The sequence below is a fragment of the Anguilla anguilla genome, chromosome 13, assembly GCF_013347855.1.
Source record: "Anguilla anguilla isolate fAngAng1 chromosome 13, fAngAng1.pri, whole genome shotgun sequence".
Taxonomy (NCBI): domain Eukaryota; kingdom Metazoa; phylum Chordata; class Actinopteri; order Anguilliformes; family Anguillidae; genus Anguilla; species Anguilla anguilla.
Window position 1 is genome coordinate 11221060 of NC_049213.1, and position 12151 is coordinate 11233210.

Sequence of the window (12151 nt, forward strand, 5' to 3'; positions counted from 1 at the left end):
CTCCTCCTCTCTCACTGCCCCTCTCCCTCTCACTGCCCCCTCTCTCTCTTTCTCTCTCCCACTGCCTCTCACAGCACCTCTCTCTCTCCCTTCTCTCTCTCCTCCCGCTGCCTTCTCTCTCTCTCTCCCCCTTTCTCTCTTTGCCTCTCTCACTGCCCCCTCCCACTGCCTTCTATCTATCTCTCTCTCTCTTTCTACATGGCCTCAGCAACAACTCCTCTGCCCCTGCTGATAATTTCCCACGAAAGAATTCACAACTCTGATCTGTTCTAAATTGTTTGGATTGCATCGACAGCTGCACTGGCACGTCCTTTAACAAGTCTTTAAAATGTGTGGACAAACACACACACACCTTGAACAAAAATGCAATTTTAACTTACAGAATTAATGCTAATACATGGGAAATGACAGGTGCTTCCAAGACACTACTTTTCTAAATCACTCTATCCTGTTAATGGCTTCATTACAGGCAACATTTGCTCATTGCTCAGGAAGTACAACCACAGCAAGAATAGACTGCTATACGAGGCGAAACCGGGGCAATGCTCTACTTAAATGAACACTAACAGGGCCACAGAGCACCTCCCTGCAGGGAAGACACACAGGATAACATCCTGGCAGTGATCACCTCTCAGCTTGTGCTATTTTTCTTAATACCCCAGGCCTGGCAGTACACCCTCCGGACTGCGAGTGTGTTAATCCCCAGGGCAGAGAGTGTGTTAATCCCAGGCAGCGAGTGTGTTAATCCCCAGGGCAGTGTGTGTGTAAATCCCCAGGGCAGTGAGTGTGTTAATCCCCAGGGCAGTAAGTGTGTTAATCCCCAGGGCAGCGAGTGTGTTAATCCCCAGGGCAGTGAGTATGTTCATCCCCAGGGCAGTGAGTGTGTTAATCCCCAGGGCAGAGAGCGTGTTAATCCCCAGGGCAGTGTGTGTGTTAATCCCCAGGGAAATGTGTGTGTTAATCCCCAGGGCAGTGTGTGTGTTAATCCCCAAGGCAGAGAGCGTGTTAATCCCCAGGGCAAAGAGTGTGTTCATCCCCAGGGCAGTGAGTGTGTTAATCCCCAGGGCAGTGTGTGTGTTAATCCCCAGGGCAATGTGTGTGTTAATCCCCAGGGCAGCGAGTGTGTTAATCCCCAGGGCAGAGAGTGTGTTCATCCCCAGGGCAGTGAGTGTGTTAATCCCCAGGGCAATGTGTGTGTTAATCCCCAGGGCAGTGTGTGTGTTAATCCCCAAGGCAGAGAATGTGTTCATCCCCAGGGCAGTGAGTGTGTTAATCCCCAGGGCAGTGTGTGTGTTAATCCCCAGGGCAGTGTGTGTGTTAATCCCCAAGGCAGAGAATGTGTTAATCCCCAGGGCAAAGAGTGTGTTAATCCCCAGGGCAGTGTGTGTGTTAATCCCCAGGGCAGTGAGTGTGTTAATCCCCAGGGCAGAGAGTGTGTTAATGCCCAGGGTAGTGTTTGTGTTAATCACCAGGGCAGTGAGTGTGTTAATCCCCAGGGCAGTGTGTGTGTTAATCCCCAGGGCAGAGAGTGTGTTCATCCCCAGGGCAGTGAGTGTGTTAATCCCCAGGGCAGAGAGTGTGTTCATCCCCAGGGCAGTGAGTGTGTTAATCCCCAGGGCAGTGAGAGTGTTAATCCCCAGGGCAGAGAATGTGTTCATCCCCAGGGCAGTGAGAGTGTTAATCCCCAGGGCAGTGAGAGTGTTAATCCCCAGGGCAGTGAGAGTGTTAATCCCCAAAGGAGGGGAGCATGTTCATGGGCAGCCTTTTGGCTCTCTAGCAAACACCAACTGCTGAGAAGCACACTCAACCATACCACTGTCTTCCGGTGAAGACCAACACCACTGACTAAGCACACCACAAAATAAAATAATTAAAACAACCACCTCAAAAAAAAAAAACCCTGACAACCCCTTTCCCACAATGCTCCTTTCCCTTCCACCTCTCCAGAACACCACCTCCTTATTCCCTGCCACCAGCTGCCAGGAGCCTCTTCCAATAATCATTTCTTAATTAGTCATTTAAGCAATCACGTCAGAACGAGCTGCCGTCCCCAGAAGCTGTCAGGTCCACGGGCGGGTCAGCGGCCCCGGGTCCCCGCCTGTCCCCGGGGGTCCCCTCATTAGACGGGCCCCTCTCCGGGACGGCGGCCCTGCGAGGTGTGGTAATGAGGGACAGGCCGTAATGAACCCCGCCGGGAAGCGGCGCGGAGGGAGGCCGAGGGGGACGCCGAGGAGCGCCGGCTGCAAACCCCGACCGCGCGCGGCTCGGGAACTTTCCCAGGACCGCAATTACATCACCCCCGAGAACGCCCTACTGTACCGGAGGGGCAGGGCCACGGCTCCCCAATTACAGGCCAACCGCGGCTTCTGGCATTTCGGGGTGGGGAATGAGCAGGGCTGCTCATAATCTTTTACCGGGTCTTTAAAAGCTCTGGGCCCAAATGTTTTACTTTGTTAACAAACCAGCTGAGAGGATTAATCCTTCGGTTTTATTTACTCATCTGTAATCAGGTACAAACCGATCACGTCTGCTTAAATTACTTCAATTAACTTCAATTACCACTTTAATTCCCTGATAAATTAACGAGTAGCACGCTGCAGGTGTTGAAACACACCCATGGTTAGCAAGCCGGCGTGATTAGCGAGCCAAACAAATGAAGACAATCTTCACTTGACGGTGAACTTTCCTACTTTTATTTTATATATTTTTTTTAAAGTAAGGAGTATTTTTAAAGCAAGGTTCTGATGAGCGAACAACTGACTGTCACTAACCCATGCTGTGGCAAAACCCGGCTATGATAAACTACGGGCTGCAGGGGTGACCAAACGACTGCGCTACGACGGTTCTTTTCGCACAAGCCAAAATTACAGTAGTGAACCCAACCCTCACCTTCTACCTTAAAACAACCAAGCACTGAAAGGGGCGGGGAGGGGAGGTGAGAGGCATGATTATTAATATGAGCTAAACTACCCACATGAAAACTCTCAGCACCAATTTATTTTTAATGCGTTGCAAAAAGGCCACACGAGCAGAGCTAACTCAAAGCTTGGGTATGCCTCCCCTCGTGAGCACCACGGTAATGATCCACTTTAAAGGAAAGCCACTGCCTTTTTATTTAAAATAAAATCAAGAGGCACAATGGGTCCCCATATGAAACGGGCCTTGCCAAAACGTGACAGTGACTTAAAAGAAAAGAAAGATAAAAGAGAGAGAGAAGGGGAGAGAGAGGGAGCGCGTAAGATTATCCAATTCCAACAACAGCTGGTTGCAATTGAGCAGTGCTGATATTTTTTTTCCCCCCTTGTCTCTTTGAAAGGCTGACAGGGATAGCTGTTGCTCAGAAAACATACCAAGTCCGACCAATCCGCAAACATCTGCTGCAAATGAGTTACTGTACTCCGAACACAACTTCAGGCGATGTAAAAAGGAGAGACGTCTTTATAAGGCGTAAAGGACTCTTAAAACTTGTCGCAGGCTTGGTCGTGCCCCGCTTTAAACAAGCCAAGCACAGAAACACGAACCCAATTAAAGCAAATGGCAGCTATCCTGAAGTTTGGCGTGCATTGTGGGTTCTGAAAGGTGGTTATAAAAATCACTACAAAACAGCATTAGCCTGCATCCCGTATTCGCTGCTTGCGGCTCTGAGCTAGGGCTGTAAACTGCGGCCGATGGCATCGAGGAACCTTCCCCGCACTCCTGCAGCAAAGTGGGTTAGATGCCTGAAACTTCACACAATGACATCATGCAGAGGGGAGAGAGAGAGAGAGAGAGAGAACCAAAGGGCTGCAAGTCGCATTCAGCGTGCGGAACAAAAGAGATTTGGCTCGCAGCGGGCGCAAGCAGAACCAGATGACTGACCGGCGGACGGCCCTAGAGTGCCACTGAGTTAACAAACCCCTCAACCCCCTGCTCCCTTAACCTGCTTAAACCCAGAACGCAAACAGAGCTCTCTCTCTCTCTCTCTCTCGGCCCGCTCCGGTGATGCCGGTGGTTACGCAAAGACGCACTGAGGACAAGAGGCTTTTGATCTGAAAGGGGGGGGGGGGGGGAGTTATAGCACCGAGTCGAAGAAAGACATGCAAGCATTTTATAATGTGCCAAGGATTGCTTGACCTGCACTCGAGAAAAATGCTGTGAAATGTGAGACAGCCCCTGCACTGAGGCGTGAAAACAGATTTCACGGCCATGAAAATACATAAACGCACCACCAAATTCACACATCAGTGCATAAAGCCAACAGAAAAACATGCAAGTGGGTGCTTCCACTCCACCCTGAAACACACTGAAAATATGTAAAAACCTAAGTCTATAGGAAGTGGCTCGAGAGGTGCTCTGCTTACCTAACAATGACGTAAGGCTAACACCATGTAATCCCACTCAAATGCACACACTCTGAGGTGTGCGCAGTGCAGTGTTCACTGGAACAGTGTGGGTCTGAGGAGCGGTCTGAGGAGCGCAGTGTTCACTGGAACAGTGTGGGTCTGAGGAGCGCAGTGTTCACTGGAACAGACAGTGTAGGTCTGAGGAGCAGTGTTCACTGGAACAGTGTGGGTCTGAGGAGCTCAGTGTTCACTGGAACAGACAGTGTGGGTCTGAGGAGCGCAGTTTTCACTGGAGCAGTGTGGGTCTGAGGAGCGCAGTGTTCACTGGAACAGACAGTGTGGGTCTGAGGAGCGCAGTTTTCACTGAAACAGTGTGGGTCTGAGGAGTGCAGTGTTCACTGGAACAGTGTGGGTTTGAGGAGCGAAGTGTTCACTGGTACAGTGTGGGTCTAAGGAGCGCAGTGTTCACTGGAACAGTGTGGGTCTGAGGAGCACAGTGTTCACTGGAACAGACAGTGTGGGTCTGAGCACAGTGTTCACTGGAACAGTGTGGGTCTGAGGAGCAGTGTTCACTGGAACAGACAGTGTGGGTCTGAGGAGCGCAGTGTTCACTGGAACAGACAGTGTGGGTCTGAGGAGCGCAGTGTTCACTGAAACAGACAGTGTGGGTCTGAGGAGCAGTCTGAGGAGCGCAGTGTTCACTGGAACAGTGTAGGTCTGAGGAGCGCAGTGTTCACTGGAACAGTGTGGGTCTGAGGAGCTCAGTGTTCACTGGAATATTGTGGGTCTGAGGAGCTCAGTGTTCACTGGAACAGTGTAGGTCTGAGGTGCGCAGTGTTCACTGGAACAGACAGTGTGGCTCTGAGGAGCACAGTGTTCACTGGTACAGTGTAGGTCTGAGGTGCGCAGTGTTCACTGGAATATTGTGGGTCTGAGGAGCGCAGTGCTGATTGCGCAGATATTTGTGTGTGTTTTTGTTGGTGTCTGTGTATATAAGAGTGAGTGAGTGAGTGCGTGCGTGTATGCGCGTGCATGCATGCATGCGTGTATGCGCGTGCATGCATGCATGCGTGTCTGCGTGACAGCTTCTCATGTTTGGGTCATACTCCCCCATTCACCCCCACTTTCCTCTTGGACTTAAACAAGAGAGATGCAAGATCAGTGAATCGGGTGCTTCTTTCACTGCAGTTCACTCCAGTTCAAGAGAAAACTGTAGCTCATTTTCCCCCATGCCTCAATACAATTCTCACAGTTAAAAAGTCTCCCTTCACATGCACACAGACACGCATTCAAACATACATAACACACATTCATACACAGTACACACATGGGCACCCACTCATACACAACACTCACATGCACACAGGCATACACACACAGTCTAAACACACTCACACACACACACACAATGAGGCCCATTGCTGCCCTCCACCCTGCTCTGCTCCTGGCCTAGCTGAACCGGCACAAAAAGCCTGAGGTGTACGAGCTCATCTCTCGGGCTTCAGTCTTTGTGAATATGCTTCTCAAGGGGGTGGTCAGAGTGACAGTCCCTCCTCTGTAACAATTACCATGGCTGCCAGAACTATTCTGTGTTCTGTCACTACTCATTATCCTTGACCAGGGAGACCCGTTCAAGGACAATCCACAGTTGTGGTTGGTTTTGAGGGGGGCAGGGGGTATTGAACAAAATCTGGTGTATGCACCCCCCTCCCCCACACGTGGGAGCGCGCGCGCTTGCGCACCACACACACACACACACACAAGATTGCAGTTGATGCCTCCTGAATAAAGCCTTAATCTATGACTGGAGACAGAAGGGGACATCTCACATTCCCCGATTACATCATCGCCCCAAGGTCAACGTGAATGAACTCTAACTGCTCCTCTCAACGGACCACTTCAGGAAAGGCTTCAAAAAAAGTAGTAAGCAATAACTGCGCTTTGCTGCACAGCACTAACAACCGCTAGGCATTGCGGATTCATTTGAAGCCAAAAAGGAGGCAAAAATGCCAGCACAACAAGAACCATAACTATAACCATGACCACTTTTCCACTTCTTTAGGTTTTTGCTTCAGTTCAGTTACACTGAACAAGGACCAAAGTACCCAGATTTGGAATATGAATATGTTCACATGGTTAAAGTCATAATTACAACATCACAGGCATGCTGTGGGAACAGGCCTCAATTTAAGGATGCTGGACAGATGTCACCTGTGTAGCCCCAGCTGAGGCCAGCCCAGGGCCCGCTCTGGCTCACTTCAACACCCGGCCAGTGAACAGAACAGCGCTGTGTCCCAGATACGGGCCACATTCGTCCTGAACTAGGACCCACGTACGAGGCCGTGCGCACGCTCGTCGGCAAACTTGCCAAACTGCTATTGTGAAGGAGGAAAAAGAACCAGAAACACGCCCACAAATCAAAATTTCAGGGCAGGCGGCTGACCACACTGGAGCTCGATGAAAAGGAGGAGGAGGAGAAGGAGGAGGAGGAGGGCGGGGGGGGGGGGGGGGCATTTGGGAGACCTGCTGCCCCCGTGAGCGTTCCCGGCTTTGGGCGACGGCAGCGGGGCCGGCCTGGTTTCCAGCGCGGCTCCGAAACGTGCCGGGAGCAGGGGGGTGGACGGAGGAGCAAGGGGGGGGGGGACGGAGGGGCAGGGGCAGCATTACACAGCCAGCATTGTTGCAGGCCTCCCCAGGAGCTCGGTGCCGGCCACTTCCGACGGCACACAAAGCCGCCGCTGAAAAGCCCTGCCGCGATAATTGAATTTTCTCCTCACTCGCAACGGCATTTACCCCCGACCAGGGGCTATTATATCTGCCCCCCCCCGTGGCCCGCGGTTTCCGCTACATTTCAAACAATAAATAAATAAATAAATAAATAAATAAATAAATAAATAAATAAAATAAATAAATAAATTAAATAAATAAATAAATAAATAACAGCGCAAAACGAGGCTGCGAGGTGAGCTTGCAGGGCTGCACTGCGAATAATGCGGTAAACGGCATGGTGTGTCACAAACTCGGCCTTTCCAGAAAAAGCCGTGCACCAGCACTCCAGAGAACAACTTCACAGTTCAAAGGCCAAGGACGGTAACCATAGTGACCAAAAAGAATCCTGTGGTGAGTGAAGGATACAAAATCAATACATTTTTTTTTTTTTTCCTTTTACAGAAATGAGCGCTGAGATTTTTTCAAAAGCACCTACAAATGTCAAAGCTTGCCAAATGAAGAAGCTAATTTCTCTCGCACGCTTTCACTTGCTCCTTTGTCCTTTTGAGTGGACATTTTTGTACAATGACGAATTCCTTCCAAGGATTCCCTCCATGTACTGTTCAAAGCAAGACAGCAACTGCTGCCGTATGGTGACGTCCCCCTTCATCACCAACTGGACCATGGTGATTTTTAAATGCATCACAGTCTCCAGAGTTTTTTTATTTTTATGAGAAAAACACAGTAAGTTGTATACTAATTAGGCTACATTTTTGTCCTACTATGACCAATATGCAAAAGAGTTTTGAGTGATGAGCATTCATCACACAGCATCAACTTTTCATATGAAATTGACTTTTCAAAAATTGCAAGCATGTTTCAGCAAAAACATGCACCTGTAACGTCCAGTTACTGTCTCAGCAAATGCCGTGTTTATATCTATATTTATATCATGAACCTTATTTTAATTGCAGATATGTCCATTATGATTCAAGCCATTTTATTCCATGAAACAGAATAATCTAACAATTCCAAGGTACTCAAAAAAATGTACGCACACACACACATGCACAAACAGCCTAAATTCATTGTGGCACGGATTCAAGAGGGTGCTGGAAACATTCTTAGGGATTCTGGTTCACACTGACGCAATAGCGTCAAACTGTTCCTGCAGAATTTTCAGCCACACATTCATGTTGTAAAAAGTCTTGAGACAGTGACGCAATTTCTGTTGTTTTGGCGCTGTACTCCAGCACAATTAATTTGAAATAAAACAATGAATATGAGGTTTAAGTGCACACTCTTATGTGGCTGCTGACAGTAGCAGCAGGGCGAATTCTCAAGTGAACAGAAGCCACTTATCCAATCAAATGCCTCAACATTCAGCAGGACAATTACCCCAAGCATAATGTGAAAGCAACTAAGGAATTCTTCAGGGCCAAAAAGTGGAACTGGCCAACTCAGTCATCCGACATGAATCCACCTGAACACGCATGTCACTTGCTGAAGAAAGGACTGAAGGCCAAAAGCCCCTGAAACAAGCAGGAGCTGAAGATAGCTGCAGTACCGGCCTAGCAAAGCAACACCAGGAACTTAACTTTACTTAACATCATATTATTTTGTCCAATTACTTTTGGTCTGCTAAACTGTGTATAAAAAGAGCTGCAATTCCTACATGGATCACCCAATATGGATGGTAAAAAACTGACAGTCTGCACATCAACCTCATATCCGTTGTTTTATTTCAAATTTCTCAGTGGCGGAGTACAGAGCCCAAACTGTCACCGTCCCAATACTTCTGCATCTTACATTAAACTATATACATTTTTCAGAGTTGAAAAATACCAAAAGAAATGTCAGGCTGCCTTCAGTGCGTTTCCAAGACTTGCTTCCACACACAGAATAGTTTGCCTTTAGCTGGCCCGCCTGCCCCCTTCCTCATCAATGTCAAGCTTTATATAATTCCTCAATGCTGAATGCGGCGCTAATGATGTGGGGAACATACGGAAGCCATTACACGGAACTTAACAGGAGCATTGTAGTCAAACTTTATATTTACTAGGCAATATATCCAAGTATTTACACAGTTGTTAAATATGAACTGTATGGAGCACTGTGTATGTGCAAGCACGCATTGTGTAACTGCTACGCAAGCCTCAGCCCTTAAGAGAAAGCGTGACTTTATATATACAGGCAGTGGGACTGCGCCTGACGCAGGATGAAGGGTCTTGCAGAGGGGACGCTCGCGAAGGGGACATTCAGATACAGTGGATCCCACCGTATCAGCGGCGACTGTCCGAGCGGATCTGATCCTCACAAGCGGAGCATTAACGCAAGCGGAGCATTAACGCAAGCGGAGCAAGCCAATACGCGCACAGAGAAAGCGTTAATAAATTACACAAGTATTTCATCGACACAACGTCGGCGCACAGTTACAGTTACAGCGCCGCTCAGCGAAAATCAATCGTGCTACTTTTTTTTTTTTTTTTTAAAGAATGAGAATCTGAACTCGGCTAAATTTATCAGCCAAATAGCCCACTCAACTTTAAAAAAAGATCATTTTATTTACAACTCCGATGTTAAAAAAGCAATGTCACTGGAATGCCAACTTACTGTAAAAACGTATGGCCGAAAATAGGCTGCTACAGAACGAACTTTTGTAACGGACCACGTCGCTCGAGTCGTTTAGCGATTTGGCAGCGATCACACAGCAGTGTTGTGCGATCGCTTTGATAAGCCCCTCCCCCCGGCGTTAAAAAAACAATTTGTGTTTTCTGACGTGCTCAAACAAACCTGGCCAGATCGCGTTCGTTTTTAGTCTCTCGATTTGAGAGAATCTTTCCCGGTCTTTGAGGAGTTTCGAGAGTGCAGACGAGGAGACATTCAGAGATCAAGCGGACTACTTTCCATTTCCATCTTCAGACTAGTCATAGTATTCGAGAGCGCAGCGTATTATCTGTTCATCAGCAGACAGCATCTTTCTTTCAGCTCCCTGAAGGACAGGTGGCTCAGGTCATGTAATGTCACAGATGCATGCGCTGTACCTGAAGTCACAAGGTACTGACCAGGGTACGCCTCGGCACACAGATTTAACACAAAATAAATGCCTTCATAAGCTCATTTATTGCGCTGAAAAGACTAAATAAACCATTACTTGCCATTAACAGATTGTGTACTCTATTCACTTTGATCAAGCCAAAAGTTATTCTTAGGAACAGAGTGCCTTATTATCATATACGGAGTATTGAAAGAGTATTTCAATAGGAACAGATTTTCATGCCTGTCTGGCTTATTCTTTCATCCGAAAACACTTACAAATTACCCCTGTGATTACATCACCTTGGTCAGATAAATTCCTATAAGTTAAAGTTTGGATTTATCGGCGGGTGGTTAGATGAACTGGCTTCTTACTGTGACCTTGAAATTTCGGCCCAGTTTGAACGGCTCGGTTACGGACGTCCCACGAAAAGCCCAAAGCCGTTCTCCTCGCGCCCGGGCGGTTCTATCGCCTTCCCGGACGACTCACCTTCTTGGAGATGGAGGACACGTTCATCCCAAACCGCTGGGCCCGCTTTTTCAGGGTGTCCACGTCCACCTGGCGTCACAGAGGAGGGCAACGGCCAATGAGCATCGCCCGTGTTTCAACAGGGACTCGCCCGCTCATGCGCACACCTCGCCCGCTGGTCCTGCCTATCGGCACTCTACTGCAGGGATCAGCAACTCACGGTCCTCGAGGGCCGAGAACTGCCGGTTTCCCACCCTCCCTTTGCCTGGGAGTCAGGTGTGAAGACAGTCTGGCCAATCAGTAGCACTAATCACCCGGGAGAAAAGAAAACCAGGGCTGGATTTGGATTCGAGGGCCAGAGTTGAGGATCCCTGCTCTACTGACTTCCAGTTCACTATACGAAGAGCAAAAATGACTTGGGGGGGGGGGGGGGGGAGGTACTCTACAAATGACGGTACAGAGAGAGCAACAGGACGGTGGAGCCATCTGATCGTTTACTGTGTAGGACACGTCAGTGAAAGGTCCTGAGACACACACATAAGTGGCACAGAACGATCTATTTTGACATTCAACCGGTCTAGTGACACGCTTTTACATGCAATGCGCATTAGTCGCAGCACACAGGCACGTGCAAATGTTTTTATGCGCATGCGTTTTCTTTTTTTGCCAAAGCGGTAAATAAGCAAATACTCACCGCGGGCTTGCTGTCTGCAGAGGCGCCTGGAACGGAATTTCAATTCAGTTCAAATAAAGGTCTTGATTTCAGTCTAACGTTTGCAGAACAGTTTTAACATAACAGTAAACACTTATAATCTATAATTGCGAAGGATGTTAACAATTGAATACTTCATGGTTTAATATAGGACAAAGCACATCACGACACTATGTTGCAGTGTAAACAGTCCCTGTCATTAGCTACACATCTAGCGCACAGACATTTTTCTGGCTTTTCAACCACAAAAGATATAAAAGGACCTGCAGCCACTCGCTCTTGAGGACATATTTAGACATGAGACGTAATCAATAACTTTGCATATCATAGTTGCATGTCTGATGCATTTGGATGTCAGAGTGAAAAAAGTGCACTCACCTTGCGCGGAGGCAGGAGGTACGACAGGCAAGCCAAACCTAAGACAGGGATAGGCGGATTTAAACTCCCGGGAGAAAGCACGTCTACTTCGGAGCGAGCAGAAATGTTCACAGCGCCCTTCCTGGGTGTGACGCCTTCGGTGGCTTGCTTACCTGGCAGCGCGGGCGGCCATCTTGTTGTCCCCGCTGGCCAGGTTGAAGCGCTCGGCTCTCTTCTTCATCTTCTGACAATTTAAGCGTTTAAAAAAAAAAAAAACAGAAATGTGAACTAAAACATGGGCGCAACAGAAAGTGCATGTGCATGCATGCATGCTCGTCATACAGTCTGTGCGTGTAGTAGGGGGCTCGTCTGTCTGCATGTGCAAGCATACGTGTTCTGTGGGGGTGGGGTTGTGTGTGCCTGATTGCGTGTGCATGTGTGTGTAGATATAACCACATCCACAACCAAAAATGAGCTACATCCAAAAGGAATGTAACATAGCCAAGTGACAGGTCCCAAAGGACCATCATGGTTTGAATTTGTGAA

General features: G+C 48.3%; 1 protein-coding gene across 3 annotated transcripts in view; it reads right to left on the bottom strand.

Moving 5' to 3' along the window:
• Nucleotides 1-12151, bottom strand: part of sarnp (SAP domain containing ribonucleoprotein) — a 32310-nt gene that overhangs the window by 8778 nt on the left and 11381 nt on the right. For 2 of the 3 annotated variants that reach the window (XM_035387075.1, XM_035387076.1), the window contains exons 6-9: nt 11779-11849; nt 11627-11664; nt 11231-11256; nt 10558-10626 (exon numbers count right to left, since the gene is read on the bottom strand). In XM_035387075.1, coding sequence (XP_035242966.1) covers nt 10558-10626; nt 11231-11256; nt 11627-11664; nt 11779-11849 — 204 coding nt within the window. The remainder of the gene's footprint in view (nt 1-10557; nt 10627-11230; nt 11257-11626; nt 11665-11778; nt 11850-12151) is intronic. The other variant, XM_035387077.1, reaches the window with a different exon arrangement.